The sequence below is a fragment of the Aethalodelphis obliquidens genome, unplaced genomic scaffold (assembly GCF_003676395.1).
Source record: "Aethalodelphis obliquidens isolate GAN/ISIS:26980383/991018 unplaced genomic scaffold, ASM367639v1 scaffold51, whole genome shotgun sequence".
In the NCBI taxonomy this organism is placed as follows: domain Eukaryota; kingdom Metazoa; phylum Chordata; class Mammalia; order Artiodactyla; family Delphinidae; genus Aethalodelphis; species Aethalodelphis obliquidens.
The window spans coordinates 8,648,027-8,670,527 of record NW_020837995.1 but is presented as its reverse complement, the minus strand read 5'-3'; the positions used below and the strand labels follow the sequence as shown (position 1 = coordinate 8,670,527).

The 22,501-nt window shown below is 44.8% G+C and overlaps 2 protein-coding genes and 1 long non-coding RNA gene across 5 annotated transcripts in view; 2 read left to right on the top strand and 1 right to left on the bottom strand.

Annotated features, from left to right (window-relative positions):
* The window catches only part of LOC113608041 (uncharacterized), a 542,162-nt gene that overhangs the window by 329,768 nt on the left and 189,893 nt on the right, over positions 1–22,501 (top strand). The window lies entirely within an intron of this gene.
* DNAJC17 (DnaJ heat shock protein family (Hsp40) member C17) overlaps positions 1–22,501 on the top strand; it is a 39,026-nt gene that overhangs the window by 11,336 nt on the left and 5,189 nt on the right. Inside the window, exons 2-10 of one of the 3 annotated variants that reach the window (XM_027083937.1) lie at positions 17,219–17,288; positions 17,587–17,645; positions 17,871–17,958; positions 19,694–19,785; positions 20,026–20,122; positions 20,726–20,769; positions 21,197–21,271; positions 21,806–21,886; positions 22,382–22,492. In XM_027083937.1, coding sequence (XP_026939738.1) covers positions 17,219–17,288; positions 17,587–17,645; positions 17,871–17,958; positions 19,694–19,785; positions 20,026–20,122; positions 20,726–20,769; positions 21,197–21,271; positions 21,806–21,886; positions 22,382–22,492 — 717 coding nt within the window. The other 2 variants (XM_027083935.1, XM_027083938.1) reach the window with 2 other exon arrangements.
* On the bottom strand, positions 15,599–17,163 carry LOC113608029 (syntaxin-12-like). Its single transcript, XM_027083939.1, has 2 exons — positions 16,688–17,163; positions 15,599–16,540 (listed from the first exon to the last, which is right to left on the bottom strand). The coding sequence occupies exons 1-2, from the start codon at positions 16,803–16,805 to the stop codon at positions 15,834–15,836; spliced, it is 825 nt and encodes a 274-aa protein (XP_026939740.1). The 5' UTR covers positions 16,806–17,163; the 3' UTR covers positions 15,599–15,833.

Below are 22,501 nucleotides of genomic sequence, written 5' to 3'. Positions count from 1 at the left end.
TGAGGATTTTGGAGTCTGAGCATGATGTAAGCCTGCTTAGGGTAAGGGTGGGAGGGAGAGGCGGGGCCTGAGAGAAGGGGGCATTGGAGGAGGAGGAGGGCTGTAGACTGTGCGCCAGGTGGATAGCTGGCTTGGGGAAGTGGGCTGAGAAGGAGGGCAGGGAAGGGGTTGAGGCCCAGGAAGGGATACTGGGAGTGCTAAAGGGGGACCCAGAGGTGAGAGCCCGAGGGGTACGAGGACCAGAAGAGTGACCTCAGGGATGGGCTGGGGATCCAGATCCTTTAGGGTGCATAGGGGCAACATATGGGGAGAAGCAGCCCAGGCCCTGTGCATGATCTCAGTTGGTTCAGGCTGCACAGGTCACTCTCCTGAGTCTGGACTGTGGGCCGTGGTTAGCAGACTACAAGAGATGTTGGTGTGAGGTCCGAGTGTCCCCAGCATCTCGTTACCACCAGCAGGCCCACATTTTGGGAATGTTGAACTAAGGGTGCTGGTCTGAGGGGTGGCTGGCACCCTGCTTGCTCAGAGCCTTTGGAGCAGTCTGGTTTCCGCAGGAATTTGGGAATTTCTATGTAGTGCTGTTGCAGTGTGGACCACAGGCTGTAAGGAATGAAAGTGGCCAATCTTTTAGGCAGAGGGGACTTCCAGGTAAGTGCCTAGAGCTCTGTGGTTTACTTCCTGCCTATGACATCAGGCAGTCACATAACCTCTGGTGTTGTGGCTAGTACAGGGTTGGGGAACTGTCTGCCTCCCCCAGGCTTAGGGAACTGTCTGCCTCCCCCAGGCTTAGGGAGAAATTACTGCCCAGGCCTAGATTACTGACTGTTCCCATGCCTGGAACTGGGCCTGTAATGGCTTCCTAGCTGATTCACTGGCATGGTTTGTTCATTCAGTACCTGTTGTCACATAGAGTGACCTCCCTGTGTGCCCTCCGTATCTGAGTCTGACCTACGAGTCTGGCTTTTGAGAACTGGGCTTAATTACTTGTACTGCTTACTTGGCTCCAAGTTTTATTATAAGAAAGGATAGCAGCCTTTTAAAAAATAATGATCTCTTCTATGTAGGGCACTTTTCTTTTAAGTTTAATGATGGCTATTTTATATTTATTGGACCCCTTAGTGCTTGGCTTTTTTGTGTGAGTCAGGAGTTCATTCCTTATAAGAGGTGAAACTGAAGGCAGGTGGATTGTCAGAGGCCCTGTTGTGTGCCTGGCGCCAAGCAGTGGAGATGGCGGGAGACCCAGCTCCAGGCTCTTTTCCCTGCTCTGGGCTCAGGTTGCTGTGAGTGGCGAAATCAGTTATGGAGCCCCGGGAAGGGCTGAGTGGGTGGCTGCTAATTCATGACTCATTATTCCCCTCTGTGATGTGGGCTCTGGGGGGATAACATTTAGTTCCCACTGCAGTTCTCTTATCAGTCTGCAGTAGTGATTTCTTCCCTTTTCCAGGCTTAGTTTCTCAAAAGGAAGTGTTAGCAGGTAGAAGGGGAAATTATGAAATAGTGTGGGAAGGTCTCCTAGGGTTGGGATAGCACCCACTTCCTTCTGCTCTTCAATAGGCCTGAAGTAATTGACATAGTTGAGGCTTCCTAATTGTGTTTGGTTGAGAACAAATGGACATGTGCCCCTTTCATTCAATAGATATTTACTGTGTGCCTACTGAGTACCAGGTGCTGTCCAGTGCACAGTTCTGGCCCCTGGGGATAGGCAAAACTCCCTGCCCCCTAAAGCACATTCCCTTTATTCGTAAGAACCCCCATAATTTCCTGTACCTGTGTGCCCTCATTTGAGGCACAATCATAACCAGTTTATCTGTTTTTCCAGACCATACCAGAAAAGAAACAGCAGATTATAAGCACTTCCAGAGACAGGCTGGCATCTGGCACAGTCTAGTAGAGGCTGACTGGGAAGGAGATAGAGAAACTATAAAAAGAGTAGAATTTAAGATCATTACCACCTAAGGAAGCGTAGGGAAAGCCTGACTCTGCCCTCAGTAGCATCTGAACATGTACTGTTCAGTAGTTTCTGTTCTGAATGATGATCCTGAGATATGGAAGACAGATTAAATTCAAGTAGTGTCCTAGGATGGGGAAAGGGAGTAATATTTTAGAAAGACATCAGGAGGAAGACCACACTTCTACAAATTGGAGTTTAAAGTCCTCGTGGAGCTTATGTTCATCTGAGATCTCTGTTATTCTGGGGCTGAGCCTTGGAGACAGCCTGGTCCTCTGAAAAACCATGGTCTGGGCAGGGGGCATTGGGTGAGAGGCCCCTCAACTGTCACCTAGCTCTTTTCTGTGAACTCTCAGGAAATGCAAATGAATGTTTCCAAGTGCTAGGGAAACCTGGGGATTTAGGAGAAACCTATAGGTAAGAAAGGAAAACTGCAAGTGTTAAGACAATTCAGTAGCTTTTGGCACCTTCCAGTGGCTGCTTCAACCTTGCCTAGGTGTCCCAGCACTTGCAGACTCGGTTTCATAGAGGAGCTGCCAACCCGAATGCCTGGGATTAGATGGTCCTGTCTTTCTCTCACATCATTACATGTAGGGGCCTACTGTTTCTTTGTTCTTCTGAAAGTTCCTCTTCCTTCCCAACTTATCATAGTTAAGAAAAATATTGTTGCATCTTTTTGCCCTGAATCCAGCCTCTTGAGCTGCTAGCTAATAAGGTAGAATATTTCGTAATAAACAATATCGACAGGGAAGCTTTTCAAAGGCCTGCTGTAGGAGAGTTGTGTTTACGTGATGAGAAATTCTTCAGGCACCAGTCACTCCAGGAGGGCTGGGCAAAGCTGGAAGTCTTATTTGTAACACAAAACACCAAACTCCAGGCCAACCGGTTCAAAGTCAGAACTGGCCTTCGAGGCTAAAACCTAGCAGTGGGCTTTGCCCAGGGCAGGCTTAGCAGCTAACCATAGTAATAACTAGTGAATCAGGACAGACACACTTGGCCAGCATTCTTAGGCCAGCTGGGTTTTGGTTCATGGCCACTCTGGAATATCTCAGGCTACTTACCCGTACCCCCTACACTTTGAATGAGAGTAGTTCAGAGCCCCTGGGGGCTAACCAAGGATAGAATTTTAGAACTGCCCCCAGCAGACCTGAAACCAGCCTGTTGTACACCTCAAGAATTCATACTGGACTCACCTGGGCCCATTGTGGACCCATGTCCATCCCTGGAGTTCCTGTCAGGTTGGCATTGTCCTGGGCTGGTGTCACAATTTACCTCCCTCTCAGGAGTGGATAAACAAGAGGTTTGGACCTTATATTGAGTGCCTGGTTTTTGTTAGGTACTTCACATGGGTTATTTTCTTTAATCCTCACAACAGCCCTATGTGTATGGGATACTTCCCACACTTCGTAGTTGAAGAACCTAAGGCTGAGTGAGATCCAGTAATTTGCCCAAGGTCACGCTAGTAGTATGCGGAAGATTCAAAATTTGAAAACACGTTAGACTCCAGAGCCTTCTTTCTTTCTGTGAACCATGCTACTTCCTAGCTTAGAATAGTTGAAAGAAGCTCAACATCCCTGGTTTTTTGCTTTTTGTTTTTTTATTTTTAAAAATAAATTTATTATTTATTTTTGGCTGTGTTGGGTCTTTGTTGCTGCACACGGGCTTTCTTTAGTTGGCGCAAGCGGGGTCTACTCTTCGTTGTGATGTACGGGCTTCTCATTTCTGTGGCATCTCTTGTTGCAGAGCATGGGCTCTAGGTGCTGGGGCTTCAGTAGTTGTGGCACGCGGGCTTCAGTAGCTGTGGCTCATGGGCCCTAGAGCACAGGCTCAGTAGTTGTGGCGCACGAGCTTAGTTGCTCCACGGCATGTTGGGATCTTCCCGGACCAGGACTCGAACCCATGTCCCCTGCATTGGCAGGCGGATTCTTAACTACTGCGCCACCAGGGAAGTCCCCTGTTTTTCTAGATATAATTGACATATAACATATTAGTTTCAGGTATACAACATAATGATTCGATATGTTTGATGTATATATTGTGAAATGATGAGCATAATAAGTCTAAGTAAATTACACCCATCACTGTTCATAGTTAAAATTTGTTTTTTCTTGTGATAAGAACTTTTAAGATCTACTCTCTTAGTAACTTTCAAATAAACAGTACAGTATTAAGTGTAGTTGCCATGCTGTACATTACATCCCTATGGCTTATATATTTCATAACTGGGAGTCTGTACATTTTGACATTTTGCTCCCCCCACCCTCCCCCAACTGCCTGCCTCTAGCAACCACCAATCTGTTCTCTGTATCTATGAGTTGTTACTTGTTTGTTTGTTTTTTAGATTCCACATGTAAATAAGATCATATGATATTTGTCTTTCTCTGTCTGACTCATTTCACTCAGCATAATGCCCTCAAGGTCCATCCATATTGTCTAATGGAAAGATTTCCTTTTTTATGGCTGAATGAGTATATCTGTCTATCTGTGTGTATATGTGTGTGTGTGTGTGTATGTATATGTATAATCTCACATCTTCTTTATCCATTCACCCATCAGTAGACACTTAGGTTGTTTCCATGTCTTGGCTACTGTAAATAATGCTGCATTGAACATGGGGGTGCATTATATTTTCAAGTTAGTGTTTTCATTTCTTTTGGATAAATACCCAGAAGTGGAATTGCTGGATCATTTGGTAGTTCTGTTTTTTATTTTAAAATATTTATTTATTTATTTAGGCCATGCCGTGCGGCTTGTGGGATCTTAATTCCATGACCAGGGATCCATCCAGGCCTTTGGCAGTGAAGGTTCAGAGTTCTAACCACTGGACTGTCAGGGAATTCCCAGTAGTTCTATTTTTAATTTTTTGAGGAATCTCTATACAGTTTTTCATAGTGGCTGCACTAATAGTGCACGTGAGTTCCCTGTTCTCCACATCCTTACCAACACTTACTCTTGTCTTTTTGGTAAGGTAGTATCTTGTTGTGATTTTGATTTGCATTTGCCTGATGGATAGTGATGTTGAGCACCTTTTCATGTACCTGTTGGCCATCTGTATATCTTCTTTGGAAAAATGTCTGTTCAGATCCTCTGCCCATTTATTAATCAGATTGGGTTTTTTGTTGTTTGTTTGTAGGTTGTTTTTTGTTTTTGGGGTTTTTTGTTTGTTTGTTTGCTATTGAATTGTATGAGTTCTTTCTATATTTTGGATATTAACTCCTTATCAGATATATGATTTGCAAATATTTACTCCCATTCCATAGTTTGCCTTTTCATTTTGTTGATGGTTTCCTTTGCTGTGCAGAAGCTTTTTAGTTTGATGTAGTCCCACTTGTTTATTTTTTGCATTTGTTGCTTTTGCTCTCAAATCCAAAAAAAAAAATCATTGCCAGGACCAATGTTAAGGAGCTTACTCCCTATGTTTTCTTTTTGGAGTTTTATAATTTCCGGTCTTACTTTCAAGTCTTTAATCCATTTTGAGTTAATTTTTGTGTATGGGTAAGATAACAATCCAGTTTCATTCTTTTGCATGTGGCAAAATGCAAAATGGGGAATGCAATTTCGCCAACACCATTTTTTATTTTTTAAAATTTTATTGGGGAAAATTTTTTTATTGGAGTATAGCTGATTTACAATGTTGTGTTAGTTTCAGGTGTACAGCAAAGTGATTCAGTTATACATATACATATATTCATTCTTCTTCAGATTCTTTACCCATGTAGGTTATTACAGAATACTGAGTAGAGTTCCCTGTGCTATACAGTAGGTCCTTGTTGGTTATCTGTTTTATATACAGCAGTGTGTGTATGTTAATCCCAAGCTCCTAATTTATCCCTCCCCTCCCCGCAACACCATTTATTGAAGAGACTGTTCTTTTCCCATTGCATATTCTTGGCCTCTTTGTCCTTTCCCCATTACATAGTCTTGGCTCCTTTGTTGTAAATTAATTGACTGTATATGTGGGTTTATTTCTGGGCTGTTCTGTTCCATTGATCAAGGTGTCTGTTTCTATGCCAATACCATACAGTTTTGATTACTGTAACTTCGTAAATAGTTTGAAATCAGGACATATGATGCCTCTAGCTTTGTTCTTCTTTCTCAAGATTGCTTTGTCTATTTGGGGTCTTTTGTGGGTCCATACAAATTTTAGGATTTTTTTTTTTCCTGTGAAAATGCCATTGGAATTTTGATAGGGATTGCATTGAATCCATAGATTGCTTTGGGTAGTAAAGACATTTAAACAATATTAATTCTTCCACACCATGAGCATGGAATATCTTTCCTCTTATTTGGTCTTCTTCAACTTCTTTAATCATTGTCTTTTTGTTTTCAGTGTACAAATCTTTCACCTCCTTGGCTAAATTTATTTTTAGGTATTTTATTCTTTTTGATGAAATTGTAAATGGGATTGTTTTCTTAATTTCTCTTTCTGATCATCCTTTGTTAGTGCCTAGAAATGCACTATGTGTATTGATTTTGTATCCTGCCACTTTACTGAATTCTTTTATTCTAACATTTTTTTTGGTGGACTCTTTAGGGTTTTCTATATATATAATATGTCATCTGCAAATAATGACAGCTTTACTTCTTCCTTTTTGATTTGGATGCCTTTTATTTCTTTTCCTTGCCTAATTGCTCTGGCTAGGACTTCCAGTACTATGGTGAATGAAAGAGGGTAGAGTAGGCATCCTTGTCTTGTTCCTGATTCTTAGAGGCAAAGCTTTCAGCTTTTCACCATGGAGCATGATATTAGCTGTGGACTTGTCATATATGGCCTTTATTAAGTTGAAGTATATTCCCTCTATACCCACTTTGTTGAGAGTTTTTATAAATGGATGTTGAATTTTGTCAAATGCCTTTCTGCATCTCTTGAGATGATCATAAGATGTCTATCTTTCATTTTGTTAATATAGTGTTTCACATTAATTGATTTGTGGATGTTGAACTATCCTTGCATCCCTAGAATAAATCCCACTTGATCATTATGTATGATCCTTTAATGTACATATTATTGTTTAATTCTGTTTGCTAATATTTTGTTGACAATTTTTGCATCAGTGTTCATTATGGGTGTTGGCCTATAATTTTCTTTTCTTGTGGCATCCTTGTCTGGTTTTGGTATCAGGGCAATAATGCTGGCCTTGCAAAGATAGTTTGGAAATGTGTCCTCCTCTTCTATTCTTTGCAAGAGTGAGAAGGATTAGTATTAATTCTTCTTTATTTTTTTTTTAACTTTTAAAAATTTATTTAAACAAAATTTTTTTAAATTTTAGGCTGTGTTCGGTCTTCATTGCTGTGCGCAGGCTTTCTTTAGTTGTGGTGAGTGGGGACTACTCTTCGTTGCAGTGTGCGGGCTTCTCATTGAGGTAGCTTCTCTTGTGGAACATGGGCTCTAGGCACACAGGCTTCAGTAGTTGTGGCATACGGGCTCAGTAGTTGTGGCTCGCAGGCTCTAGAGTGCAGGCTCAGTAGTTGTGGTGCACGGGCTTAGCTGCTCTGCGGCATGTGGCATCTTCCTGGACCAGAGATTGAATCCATGTCCCCTGCATTGGCAGGCGGATTCTTAACCACTGCGCCACCAGGGAAGTCCCTAATTCTTCTTTAAATGTTTGGTAGAATTCACCAGTGAAGCTGTCTGGTCCTGAACTTTTGTTTATTAGGAGATTTTTATTTACTGATTCAACCTCCTTACTGGCAATTGGTCTGTTCAGATTTTATGTTTCTTCATTATTCAGTCTTGGTAGGTTGTATGTTTCTGTGAATTTATCCATTTCTTCTAGGTTGTCCAATTTTTTGGCATATAATTGTTCAGAGTAGTCTCATGATCCTTTGTATTTCTATGATATCAATTATAATGGCTCATCTTTCATTTCTAATTTTATTTATTTGAGTCCTCTCTTTTTTCTTGGGGAGTCTAGCTAAAAGTTCATCTGTCTTATCTTTTCAAAAAAAAAAAAGATCTTGCTTTCATTGATCTTTCTTTGAACCATTGGTTGTTTGGTAGCATGTTGTTTAATCTCCACATATTTGAATTTTCCAGTTCCCTTCTTGTAATTGATTTCTAGTTTCATGCCATTGTGGTCAGAAAAGATGCTCGATATGATTTCAGTCTTAAATTTATTGACTTGTTTTGTGGCCTAATATATGATCTGTCCTGCAGAATGTTCCATGTGTGCTTAAGAAGAATGTGTATTCTGTTGCTTTTTTTTTCTTTTAATTTATTTATTTTATTTATTTATTTTTGACTGCATTGGGTCTTTGTTGCTGTGTGCAGGCTTCCTCTAGTTGCAGCGAGTGGGGGCTACTCTGTTGCGGTGCATGGGCTTCTCATTGCAGTGACTTCTCTTGTTGCACAGCACGGGCTCTAGGCATGCAGGTTTCAGTAGTTGTAGCATGCAGGCTCAGTAGTTTTGGCTCACGTGCTCTAGAGTGCAGGCTCAGTAGTTGTGGCGCATGGGCTTATTTGCTCCGTGGCATGTGGGATCTTCCCGGACCAGGGCTCAATCCTGTGTCCCCTGCATTGACAGGTGGATTCTTAACCACTATGCCACCAGGGAAGCCCCTATTCTGTTGCTTTTGGGTGGAGTGTTATATGTATGTCTGTTAAGTCCATCTGAACTAATGTGTCATTTAAGGCCAATGTTTCCTTATTGATATGCTGTCTGGATGATCTATCCATTGACAAAAGAGGGGTATTAAAATCCTCTACTATCATTGTATTGCTGTCTATGCTTCCCTTTAGGTCTGTTAATATTTGCTTTATATATTTCGGTGCTACTGTGTTGCGTGCATAAATATTTACAAATGTTATATCCTCTTGATGGGTTGACTCCTTTATCATTATGTAATGACCTTCTTTGTCTCTTATTACAGTCTTTGTCTTAAAGCCCATTTTGTCTGATATAAGTATAGCTGCCCCAGCTTTTTTTGGTTTTCATTTGCATGAAATATCTTTTTCCATCCCTTCACTTTCAGTCTGTGTGTGTCCTTACATCTGAAGTGAGTCTCTCTTTTTTTTTTTTTGAGGTACGCAGGCCTCTCACCGTTGTGGCCTCTCCCGCTGCGGAGCACAGGCTCCGGACGCGCAGGCTCAGTGGCCATGGCTCACGGGCCCAGCCGCTCTGCGGCATGTGGGATCCTCCCCGACCAGGGCACGAACCCGCATCCCCTGCATCGGCAGGCGGACTCCCAACCACTGCACCACCAGGGAAGCCCCTGAAGTGAGTCTCTTGTAGGCAGCATATAGAGGGGTCTTGTGGTTTGTTTGTTTGTTTTTGGCTGCATCGGATCTTAGTTGTGGCATGCAGGATCTTCACTGAGGCATGGGGGATCTTTCGTTGCAGCGTGCAGCCTTTTTGTTGTGGTGCGTGGGCTTCTCTGTAGTTGTGGCATGTGGATTTTCTCTTCTCTAGTTGTGGCGTGCAGGCTCCAGGGCAGGTGGGCTCTGTAGTTGTGGCATGCAGTTCCAGAGAGTGTGGGCTCTGTAGTGTGTGGCACGCAGGCTTTGGTTGAGGCGCATAAGCTCAGTAGTTGTGGCACTCGGGCTTAGTTGCCCGGCAGCATGTGAGATCTTAGTTCTCTGACCAGGGATTGAACCTGCGTCCCCTGCATTGTAAGGCAGATTCTTTACCACTGGACCACCTGGGAAGTCCCAGCCACTCTGTCTTTTTTTTTTTTTTTTTTTTGTGATACCCGGGCCTCTCACTGTTGTGGCCTCTCCCGCCTCAGAGCACAGGCTCCAGACGCGCAGGCCCAGCGGCCATGGCTCACAGGCCCAGCCGCTCCACGTCATGCGGGATCCTCCCAGACCGGGGCACGAACCCGTGTCCCCTGCATCGGCAGGCGGACTCTCAACCACTGCGCCACCAGGGAAGCCCAGCAGGCGGATTCTTAACCACTGCGCCACCAGGGAAATCCCTCATGTTTTTCTTTTTAATTAATTTTTATTGGAGTATAGTTGCTTTACAATGTTGTGTTAGTTTCTTGCTGTACAGCAAAGCGAATCAGTCATACATATACATATATCCACTCTCTTTTAGATTTCCTTCCCATTTAGGTCACCACAGAGCATTGAGTAGAGTTCCCTGTGCTACACAGTAGGTTCTCATTAGTTATTTGTTTTATACGTAGTAGTGTATATATGTCAGTCTCAATCTCCCAATTTATCCCACCCTTCCTTTCCCCACTTGGTAACCATAAGTTTATTCCCTACATCTGTGACTCTATTTCTGCTTTGCAAATAAATTAATCTCTACCATTTTTCTAGATTCCACATACTAGTGATATTATACGATATTTGTTTTTCTCTTTCTGACTTACTTCAGTATATACAACAATCTCTAGGTCCATCCACATCTCTGCAAATGGCACTATTTCATTCCTTTTATGGCTGAGTAATATTCCATTGTGTATATGTACCACATGTTCTTTAGCCGTTCCTCTGTCGATGCACATTTAGGTTGTTTCTGTGTCCTGGCTATTGTAAATAGTGCTGCAATGAACATCGGGGTGCATGCATCCTTTCGAATTATGGTTTTCTCTGGATATATGCCTAGGAGTGGGATTGCTGGGTCATATGGTAGCTCTATTTTTAGTTTTTTAAGGAGCCTCCATATTGTTCTCCATAGTGGTTGTACCAATTTACATTCTCACCAACAGTGTAGGAGGGTTCCCTTTTCTCCACACCCTCTCCAGCATTTATCGTTTGTAGATTTTTTTATGATGGCCATTTTGACCAATGTGAGGTGATACCTCATTGTAGTTTTGATTTGCATTTCTCTAATAACTAGTGATGCTGAGCATTTTTTCATGTGTTTGTTGGCTATCTGTATGTCTTCTTTGGAGAAATGTCTATTTAGGTCTTCTGCCCGTTTTTTGATTGGGTCATTTGTTTTTTTGATATTGAGCTGCATGAGCTGTTTGTATATTTTGGAGATTAATCCCTTGTCAGTTGCTTCATTTGCAAATATTTTCTCCCATTCTGAGGGTTTTCTTTTCATTTTGTTTATTGTTTCCTTTGCTGTGCACATTTTTCTTGTTATTAACCATTTATATTCTATGAATTGTTTCTTCATGTTCTTTCTGTTTTCTTGTAGTTTGTCTTTTTCTTGCTTGTCTTTTTCTGCATGATTTCTTTGCATAGTGAAGACTGTGTTGTGTGTCATATTTCATGCACATACTTCTCTCTGTTATCATATCCCTCATCTTTTAATTTTGTCTATGATTTTTTACTTAGAGAAATTAAAATTTTTTCATTTGTAAATTCATTCATTTTGTGTAAGTATGCATGTGTGTGTGCATGCGTGATTCCTTCCCTTGTTTTAATGCTTAGGAATTTCTTCCCCATCCTAAAAGCAGATTAAAAGTCCCATCATTTTCTTTCTTTACCATCATTTTCTTTCTTTAGGTTCTTTTAGTTTCTTTTTTTGTATTTAGTTTTTTTATCTATCTGGAATTATTTTGGTATAGGGTTTGAGATGAAGAGCTAAAACCTTTTTTTTTTCACTCAGTGTATTGGATTTTAGTAATACTTTTTACTATACATTGAATTTTTACATTTATTACTATTTGTTTCTTGGCCATGCTTATATGTTCCATTAATCTTGCCTTTGTGCTTTACAATAAACTTTGATTAGGTCACAGAGAACTTTGAGGTTCAAGTTCTTTGGGCTTGGAGACCCCAAATGCCTCCTCAGTCATTCATCCTGGTTCATTACTTTTGAACTCAGAAGGCTCTCCACATCTCGCCCTGCTCATATGCACTGTGGGGCTTTCCCTTCTAATTGTTCTACTCTGTGTTTTATGAATTACACATACCTTATGAATCACGTTAACTTTCTTGTACTTTCAGTATCATACCTGAGTTAACTTTAATCTTTTTCTCCTCTTCTCAGCCCAGTTTGCATTTCTTTGCCTACATGTATGCTCTCATTCCCTAGCATTTCTTCACCCCAAGTTTGTGTGTTAAAACTTGTTGGTATGAATTTATTCTTTTCCTGGTTTTCTTCTGTTACTTTTCTTTGGTTGAATTTTTTTTTTTAATTAACCAAAATATTCTTTGACAAAAACATTATTTTTATTCCCATGTTTTATTGCAACCATGTCTCTCCTTTTTCATGTCTTTTTCTGTTCTCAGTACTTATTCCTCAGTAAAGGAAAACATATTTCTTCTCTAAGCTTGTCTGGGGCTTGAAGAGAAGTTGGGCTGTTCCACATCCTCTGTCTTGAATACCCTTTCTGGCCCTGCTTGGAGAACTGTTACTCACCTTTCAGATCCAGCTCAGATATTGCCTCCTCTGTGAGGCCCTCAGGGCTAAAATTAGCCATTCTTTTCTCTTTGTTTCCATTCTTAGGGCCCTCTCTTACAGGCATCTTACAACCTCAGTGTAATTCATTGTTTTCATAGCCATCTTCCTTGCTAAGCAGTGTCCTTCCTCTTCAGTGTCAGGGAAATTCCTGATTTTCCTCTGTATCCCCAGCTCCAGCTCAGCCCCTCCATATCCTAGCTGCTCCATGAGTGGACCTGGGAGGTAGGGTAGATTCGGTGCTGTACTGAAGGGCTGTAGGAGAGCTCCCCTCCTACCCTTAGACATTCCTCTCTAAAAATGAATACCAGCCTGACCTTGACTTTCTGGCCTCACCTCTCCCCCTACTCATGAGACTGGTAAATTTTTCCAATAGGTTCTTGAAACACAGAATGTTCAACCCCTTACACCTTTAAAGGGTGATTTGGAAATGGAGGCCCAGTCAGGCCTTGAGGGAATAGGGGTCCAGGATACATCAAATTGATTGGGGCACTTGTGTTTGGTTGTAGATGTTGGGAGTGTGGGAGGCTGGAGGGGTGGGGGTAAGATGGGGGTCCACCCAGACAGGGAGTGAGGTGACCTAGGTCCAGTTGTACTATTGCTTCAAATAAAGTTTGTTGAGACAGTTAAAGACATATGTCAAAGGAACACATTCTGGAAAGAGAATTGATAAGGAAGCAAATTAATATATGTAGAGTATTTCCCATTATTATATAATTAGTTTTTTGTTTGAACAGTTTTGTTTTCCTGTTTAAGTGAAAAAAAAAACCAATCTTCTGATATAGAACATATAAAATGAATTATAAAACACAAAACAAGGGCTTCCCTGGTGGCGCAGTGGTTGAGAGTCTGCCTGCCGATGCAGGGGACCATGGGTTCGTGCCCCGGTCCGGGAAGATCCCACGTGCCGCGGAGCGGCTGGGCCCGTGAGCCATGGCTGCTGAGCCTGCGCGTCTGGAGCCTGTGCTCCGCAACGGGAGAGGCCACAACAGTGAGGCCCGCGTACCGCAAAAAAAAAAAAAAAGAGTAAAGATGACATTCCAAGTGTTAGACTATATATAAAACTATCACCTCCCCTTCCCTTATTATTATTTCTTAATAGTGAAAAAAGCTAGATTTTGTTATTGTTGTCATTTCTTTTTAATGGTGAAGACCTAAGTTGGGGTGGGAGGTGAACATAGGCGGGCAGTTGGGAAGGTTGGGGAGCAGGGAAGCACATCTACACCCTCTCTGCTCAAAGCCTGTCCTGGGAGTGGTTCCTGCTTCCTCAGGCTCAGCCAGGAGAGCTAGATGGGTTGGTTGCCCTGCCAGGTGAAGGTGTGTTTCTAGGCGTGGCCCAGCAGGCGGCAGCACACCCCAGAGGTCCTGGGCTAGGTGGCTCCTGGCCCTCCTTAGCTCTGGAGGTGGGAGTAGAGTTAGGCACCTGCTCGCAGGCCCTCCCCTGGGGGTGCTGGCTGCTTGCCTCGAAGCCCCTTATTTAGCACACTTTGGATAGAAGTGTTTATTGGTTCCCTCTGGGAAGCCTGGGAAGCCAGTCTTCTTAGCTGCTGGTAGAGGTTCTGGTCTAGAGGCTCCTCCTCCCAGGAGGTTTGAGCAGTAGGTAAGGTGTGCAGGCAGAACTGAGAGCAAGGCCTCAGGAAGCAGAGGGTAGCTTCTGGGATTTTGTGCTCTGCCTTCCCTTATGTGTGGGGAATATATAAAAGAGAATCTTGGTGGCTATGTTTGCTTATTTTTGCTAATTTTTACTAATATAAGAAATAAAACATTTTCTTTTTAATACAGAGAGGTGCAAAGATAAAAACTAAAAAAGGACCATAGCCTTGCCACCAGGATAACCCCTGTTATCAATAAAAAAGATAATAAAGTAAGACGTGTTTAAGGTTTGAAAATTTGAACTACAGAAAAGTATAAAATGAGAAGTAAATGTTTCCTTCCCCTCCACTTTCAGCTTCTTTCCAAAGGAAACCACAAGTTTATGATTGCTTTGAGGAAAGAAGAGAAAACAAGGGCTGTGCACATGCTCGAGTGTCTCTAACTATTTACATTTCTTTTATTTTCTTATTTTCAACCCCAAAATGATCATTGTATATACTAAGCCTTGTTTTTTTCATGCACCATACCTTGAAGATATTTCTTTCTTTTTCTTAAGTTGAGGTATAATTGGCACGTTTTGTACAACATAATGCTTTGCTATTTGTTACCATACATTGTTATGATTTTTTTTTCTTGTGATGAGGACTTGAAGATCTTTCTAGAAAGCACATACAGACTTCAGTCTATGGTAATTTTTTTAATGGGTCTCCGTTGTTGGAGATTTTGGTTGGCTCCACTTTGGGGCTAATATAAACTATGTTTTAGTGGACATCCTTGCATATTTATTTTGGCATGCTTCTACAAGTCCAAATTCCAGAGTAAGTCAAAGGGAAAGTACATTTAAATTTTTTTTTTTATGTTACAAGACAGCAATCTTTTATTGAAACAGTTTTGTCTAAAACTATGCATGGAGAGATTAATCTCTTGTTCACAAATTAGGATAAGTCTAACATCACTATTCCAAACCAGTATTATTTACAAAAAAGAACCTTTGCTTTATCGCCAGGTTCACAGGACTAAATTTTAAACCCACTTCAGTCTAGCTTTTAAAATCTTCCTGCCATCAAATGCCCAGCAAACCTTATTAGTGTAGGGGGCAGCCTTTTGATGGCAACATTCATCATTTACCAGGAATGCAGAACCACAACTGAGCAACAACAACAAAAGATTAAATCATTCCAAACAATTCCTATTTGCTCTCCAGAAGAACGCTTTGTCTAATTCTCCCCTTCTATACAGACAGGTGGGAGAGGAACCCCACAGAGAATCATAATGTTAATTAAATTAAACTCTTCAAAAAGTGAACAAGATCATTTAATGTATATATGGATGAATTGCAGTCGATGACACTAGCAGATAATAAACTTAAACCCAGATTAACACACACCCCAACAGCTGACCAGCTCAAATAGTTACTTCTTATTTAATCTGGATCACCTGTGCAATTTTTTATTCTCTAGTTAAATACATTGCCAAAACCTTTCAAAGCATATAGGGGGCAGGCTTCTTAGAAATTCAAACAAATATTAAATAATAAAAATTGCTGGCTTATTATACAGTTTCTGACAGACTCCAATATGCTGGGTGACAGAAAGTAATTCTATCTCAGTTGCTAGTAAAAAGGTAAATCTTGTATGTACATAGAAAGACAGTATTACAAGACTATAGTGTTACCTACCAAAACAAGAATATCTAGAATGTAATTTTCAGTAAACACTTGGGACGAAGGGCAATCAGAATATAAGAGAAAGCAAAATCCACATAAATTAATTCTTAATTTGAGAAATCAATAAAATGTATACATAAATTGATAAATACTGTCTCCACAGGTCACTAATTCCAAGGACTAGTTAGTAGTTAGTTTCTAACTAAATTATTACAGGACATTCTGGTGTATTCTGTCTTCTTGTGATCAGTTTGTTCTGGCAAGACTCCAGCAAGCACTTGCCCTTGAAAACAGCTCAGCAGGAGAAGGCTCGGAGGCAATCACTTCATTTATTAACTAGCCACAAAATAAGTCCCAAGATTACAATAATCACTGACAGGACAAGCACCAGGATACAGATCTTCTTGCGAGATTTTTTCTGATAGTAAGCAGCTCGCTGTAACTGATCAGTGGCTCTTTCTACATGCACCTCTGAGCTTTCCACATTGGCTTCTATGCTGTCAATGAGATCACCTTGGTCATGGATCATCATTGCCAAATCTTTAAATATCTGATTGACATCCAAAATATCAGCCTCCAGCTGCTGAATTGCCGTTTCCCTGTCTTTAATAAGTTCCAAATCCTGTTCAGTGATGGCCACCTCATCCTCCTGGCTCTGCATCTGGTTCCACTCCTCATGGCTGTCAGATGAGACGAGTTGCTCCTCTCTTTGCCTCTCCTCCACAGAAAGACGAGATCCAGCTCTTGCTCTGGCAATACTCTCCTTTTCCTTTTCAGATACCCTTCTCTGCACAGCCTGGAAATTGTTTAAGGCTGCAGAGAAGACATTCATGAGACGTTCCTTCTGAAGTTTCTGCTGGCGCTGTTCTGAAGTAGATGAAGGAAGGGGCAAGGACCCTAATTCCTTCAGTAATTCATTTGTTTCCTTGGCAAGCTGATTTGTAGAGTGCTGTAACTGTTGCAGATTTTCCTGTAGCTTGCTTGAATCTTGCTTAGTTCCTAGTTGGCTCATCAAATTCTTTATCTGAGCAGCTTACAAAAACACAGATGTGTTAATAGCCTCTAAGTCTGTTAAGAAACAATAATTAAGCAAAATCTTCCAGGTGATTGCTGAGTGACTCTTCTCCTAAGTAGAAACTGAACAACTTAGTCCTTAGCAGCAGGTACACGTTATTTCTCTGGCTTGGCTGATCCTCTGGATGTTGCCGCTGCACGTCTGGATGATGCTGCTGAAGTCCCAGAGCGGGGTCCCCGAGGCCCCCGGGTTCCGGTACATATCTAAGGGACTGTAGGACATGACGAGGAGCCGAGACCGACCACATTTTAAATTTTGATGGCTAAATTTCCCTCCAGGGCAAAAGGTTGCCCTGGTTTACATTACATGACACCATGAGTGTGTGAGAGTGCCTGTTTCCGGGTGGCTATAGGGACATCTGCCCCCCGCCAGGAGCCCTCTGACATCCACAGTGGTAAGACTGGGTGCTCAGCGGAAGTAGGCCCAGCCCCTCTGCTGCAGGGCAGTGGTCAGCTCCCTCCACGGCCTTTGCCTCCACTGCAGGTCTCCTCTGTGGTTGTGAGGTGACGGTTTCAGTGTGGCAGCCTTTCTTTTAGCGATGGAGAGCACTCCCTGGATTTCCCTTATCACTTTAACAATGTTTTCCTTTCCGTCCTGGGGTGAGAGAGTAAATAACCAAATCTTGACTCTTCCAGGTAAAGAAGGCATATAGGCAGAAGGCCCTCTCCTGCCACCCAGACAAAAATCCGGATAATCCCAGAGCAGGTGAGCCTCTCCTAGGCATGGGGAGAAGGAGGCCAACCCACCTGGGTGTGGTGTGAGTGCCGTGGGAGGCCAACGCACACAGCCTGGCTTTGGGCGCTGGGCCCCAAGGCTGCACTTTGCATGTTAGGAGCATCTGGTCAATTGCTGATGCACTCACCCTTCCTTGCTAGTCCATCATCTGCTGATGTCTGCTTTTCTAGCAGCCTGTGGCTTCTTTGAGGTGCTCTTTTGAGGGAGTACACCATCATCAAGTCTAACTTTACTTTTCTCCCCTCTCTTTTTTGATCCCTATGTTTAGTTGAACTCTTCCATCAGCTTTCTCAGGCCTTGGAGGTACTGACTGATGCTGCCGCCAGGGTAAGCTCATCCTTCTCTATCTAAATTACTCCATATTTATAGACCACTGTGTGCTTCATCCTCTATACTTGGCCATGCATCACAGTCCTTGCTGTCCTAGCCTGGAGACCCTGTCACCAGACTGCCTCCTGATGGTTCTAGGGCTAGCGGCAGGGCCGGGGAGGTGGCTGGGCTCTGTGTGTGTTCCCTGGCTGACTGCTCCTCCGTGTTCCTTTCTTCTGCCAGGCTGCATATGACAGGGTCAGGAAAGCCAAGAAGCAGGCAGCAGAGAGGACCCAGAAACTTGATGAGAGAAGGAAGAAAGTGAAGCTTGGTAGGTGACATCATGGTGCTGGTAGCCTGCAGTTTCCCTGGACCGCTTTCCTGCAGCTCCCCCACCTTTCCTCCTGCAGCTTCAGTTCCAGCAACTCAGAGCTTGGCGGCCCCGGCTCTGGGCAGAACCCTGTTCTCAGGGGCGGCTCCTAAAGGACAGTCATAGGAATAATAACAGTGACTAGGTGTGCTATTAGCTAAGCGCTGTGACAGATGTTTTAGTGCCTCCTTTAATTATTACAACTATCCAAGGAGCTGGGTGTTATGAAACCCACTTTTTATAGACAAAAGAGGCTAAGGCACCAAAAGGATAAGAACTTGCTGGAGCCAGGATTTGAACCCACACAGCATGAGTACAGTCAGCGTTCTTGTTGGCCATGCCGTCCTGGATCTTTTTCATTTGTCCCAGCTCTGCACAGAGCTTTCACTCCGTGAAATCCTCTCAGAAGAATCCAAAGAGATCCAGGCGTTTGTCTTTTAAGAAACAGCTTTATTGACATATGTTTTGTATATCATATCGTCCACCCATTTCAAGTGAACAATTCAGTGATTTTTAGTAAATTTACCAAATGGTGCAACTATGACTCTAAATCAATTTTAGAACATTTTCATCACCCCCGTAAGATTGGTCCAAGCATGCTTTACTCGATTTTTCTCCCCTTCCTCTTGCCTGCTTCACATCCATATATTTATTATGTACATATACCATCCCAGTACATCCATCAAAAACAAACAAACCTGAAGAGTTTAGGTAAGTAAAGTGAACAGAAAACAAAGTGGTGTGTCCCAGACCTGAAAGAAGCATTTGTCACAGCAGCTGGCCTGGGACAGGGCCACAAGCAGGTTTCTCTTGGAAGGTGGGAAGGCTCCAGGAGCTGGGGTGATGTCCTTGCATGGTGGCTGCCATCCCTGTAGGAGCCGTTGTAGCCGGGTCCACAGTGAGGCTTGGTAAATGTGAGTTGAGGGGGGAGGTAGAAGATTCCACCGTGAGACTTCCCTGGTGGTGCGGTGGTTAAGAATCCGTCTGCCAATGCAGGGGACACGGGTTCAATCCCTAGTCCAGGAAGATCCCACATGCCGTGGAGCAACAAAGCCCGTGCGTCACAACTACTGAGCCTGCGCTCTAGAGCCCGCAAGCCACAACTACCGAAGCCCACACACCTAGAGCCCGTGCTCCGCAACATGAGAAGCCACCGCAATGAGAAGCCCGCGCACTGCAACGAAGAGTAGCCCCTGCTCGCCACAACTAGAGAATGCCTGCGCGCAGCAACGAAGACCCAATGCAGCCAAAAAAAAAGAAGATTCTGTGGGAACTCAAGCTCAGTGGTGGGAAGAGCATCAAAGCCATGGCAAGGTCGCAGGTCAGGCTGTGGTGCCAAACCACAGGAACAGAGGCCAGGAGCTCCACCCACTGGCAGCCCTGACCCATGGCCCTGGGCTGCTGACAGAAGCACCCACCCACACCTTGTTCACTGTTTGGAGAACCAGCTTAGTCAGCGTGAGCTGCTTTAACTTTTCCAGACCCCGGCCACTCAGCTGGATCCTATTCTCTTCCTTGTTAGGACTTTTCTCAATGGAAATTAATTTGGGAGCACATAGGCATTGAGGGAGGGGCCAGAGTTACTGTATAGGTTCATGCTGTGTGAGACTTTGGGGAAGCAGCCAGAGCCTGGTAGGCTGGGGCCATGTAGAAACTGCTTAGACCAGACATTGGGTCATTCAACCCTTGTTCGTAGACCTGGAGGCCCGGGAGCGGCAGGCCCAGGCCCACGGCAGCGACGAGGAGGAGGAGGAGGAGAGCCGGAGCACCGGGACACTAGAGCAAGAGGTGAGCGTCCAGGCACTGCAGCCATCTGCAGGGGGAGGAGGCTGGTGGAGCAAAGGGGTTGCTGTGGCTGGAGAGGGCATGCCATTTCCACTTTCTTCTGTGGGATCTGGGTGATCTGTCCCACCTGCAGGTTGCTGAGCCTAGCTTGCAGGTGGAATGTCCCAGGGACCTTTGCAAGGTGAGCCAACCTGGAACTGGATCTGCACAGAACTGTCACCCTCCCCAACTCCCACTCTGCAGATCAGACGCCTGCGAGAAGAGGGTTCCCGGCAGCTGGAGGAGCAGCAGAGGGTGATCCAGGAGCAGATACGCCAGGAACGGGAACAGAGGTTGAGAGGTGAGAGTCCGTCCCCCAAACCTGCCTCCCACTCTGAGGCAGCTCTTGATGCCCAGAGTGGCCACAGTGGCTGCTCAGGGAAGTTGTTCTGGAAGCTTCCACCTGCTGGAACCCCCTGGGCACCCCACTTGGACACATGCCACCTGTCTCTTCTTACCAGTTCTCTGAGGCCTATTGGATTTTCACTCTACCTGCGATCTCCTGGCCCCATTTATCTTAGTCCCAAGCAGAGCTGGCTCTATTTTGGAGCAGATCACCAGGGCGGGGCGGGGAAGGCTCTGGGGTACTTTGTTTCAGTAGAATTGTGTGGTCTATACCTCTACCTTCTGCCCCCCGTAGGTGTTCATAGCCCTTCATTGGCAGAGTGCTGACCATGGCCTTCAGCAGGCAGCTGGGCAGCTGTCCCAAGGTGACAGCTCCTCAGGGTTGGGGTGGGATTGCCTCTACTTGCCCTACCAGGCTCCACAGCAGGGCGGGGCAAATACTGCCCTTGGTCAGGAGTGATCTTTTCTAGGTCCTTTGGCCCTGGGCTGTGTCTCCTTTGGGAGAGAGAACCTCTGATTCCATCATATTCTACCTTGCTAATTTTCCTAAATTTTCTAGGAATGGCAGAAAATCCTGAAAGCAAAGGAACCCCCAAGCTAAAGGTGAGCCCTGCGGATCTACGGGCCACCTCACACCATCTCCTCTCAGCAGAACAGATGCTTCCATGGGCACAGGTGCTTCTGGCGGGGACGCTGGATCTCTGGGAGCCACACCACTACCCACATCCCATCCTTCCATCTTCCCACTGCCTGGGCATCAGGATGGCCTCTCAGAGCTGGCCGTGAAAGGCTGCAGCGCAGCCCTCCCTGAGGCCCTCGAAGGAGAGCATCTTATAGGGCTGGAAGCGTAGCTGTGGGTGAGCAGGCCACCTGCCTGTCTGTTTTCAAGGGGAATGCATTTGCGGGGGTGCTCCTTAGATTACCAGTACTTTGAAGGGGGGTGTCTGCTCAGACTGTAAAGCTCAGGTGCAGGGTCTGGTTCTGTTGAGAAGTCAGTGTTTAATGGTGACACCCACTGCTGTCTTTTCAGCTCAAGTGGAAGAGCAAGGAGGCCAAGTCACAAGGCGGCTATTCCAGAGATGTCCTCCTGCGGCTTTTTCAAAAGGTCTGCCCTGCTGACTTCCCCCTAACCCATCATCTCAGGCCCCACCTCAGCCCAAACCCCAGGATCTCCAGGCCTAACCTTCCTTCCCATCTCTACCTGCCTTTTTTTCTGTGTCATAGACCTTCTCCCCAGGCCACGGCCTTCCAGTCACTCATGTTGCCATGTGCCCCTTCCCTTGCCATCCTTAGAAGCAAAGGGCTTGGCTGCGTTTGTGGGGCGAGAGGAGGCTATTGTCTGGCACCAAAGCCCCATCCTCTTCACCTCCTTCAGTTGCTGAGGCAGCTGTGCGTCTCTGCTGGTCTAAATTCCCACGTCTGCCAAGCTCTCCTTTGCTGTCCTCTGCATTCCCGAGGGGCAGGGGAACCTTTCTTTCCCATCTCTGATATCCCCTTTCTGGTTGAACCTAGCAATGAGAGGTTATACCCCGGCTAAAAATGGCCTAGTGGCCTCTGGGTGGCTCAGGCTTGTCTCTGGTGTGAGCTGGGCCATCCTGAAGGCTGAGCCACGCTTACCGGGACCCCCTTATCCTCACAGTATGGAGAGGTGCTCAACCTGGTACTGTCCAGTAAGAAGGCAGGCACCGCCGTGGTGGAGTTTGCAACCATCAAGGCTGCGGTGAGTGCTATGTGGGGCTTTGGGGGCTACCGACAGCCCTGCCTTTCCAGGGGAGGAATCCAGTTCTGTAGGCCCTCTGAGCTTAGGTGTCCACACTCCCAGGGGATCTCTGGGCCAGCTCAGAGCCAAGATTTCCCAGAGCCCCTCCAGCTCCCAGGAGTAGAGGCACAGTGAGTGAAGGGATGGACAGGAGAATATTCCGGGGATGGCTTCATTTCCTGCTGCCTGGCTCCACACCCTCCACCTTCCCCTGGAAGCCAGCACGCCTCCAGGTTGGAGCCCTCGCACTGCCTTCTCCCCTTCCCCCACTCCCCAGTCAGAAAGCTCACGTGGCACACAAGGAAGGTCAGAGCTTCAGCACACCATTGTATGAAGTTTGCTGTGCTTTGCTTGGAGGATGAGAGCGCTGGTTCTGGTTCTTTCTGTGGGGGTAGCGAGAGCCACTTTGTAGCCGACTGGAGTGATGGGACCAGGACCGGATACTGTATTTGACAGGAGCTGGCTGTCCAGAATGAAGTGGGCCTAGTCGATAACCCTCTGAAGATTTCCTGGTTGGAGGGACGGCCCCAGAGCACAATGGGCCCTAACCACCCAGGACTGTCCCAGGTAAGAAGC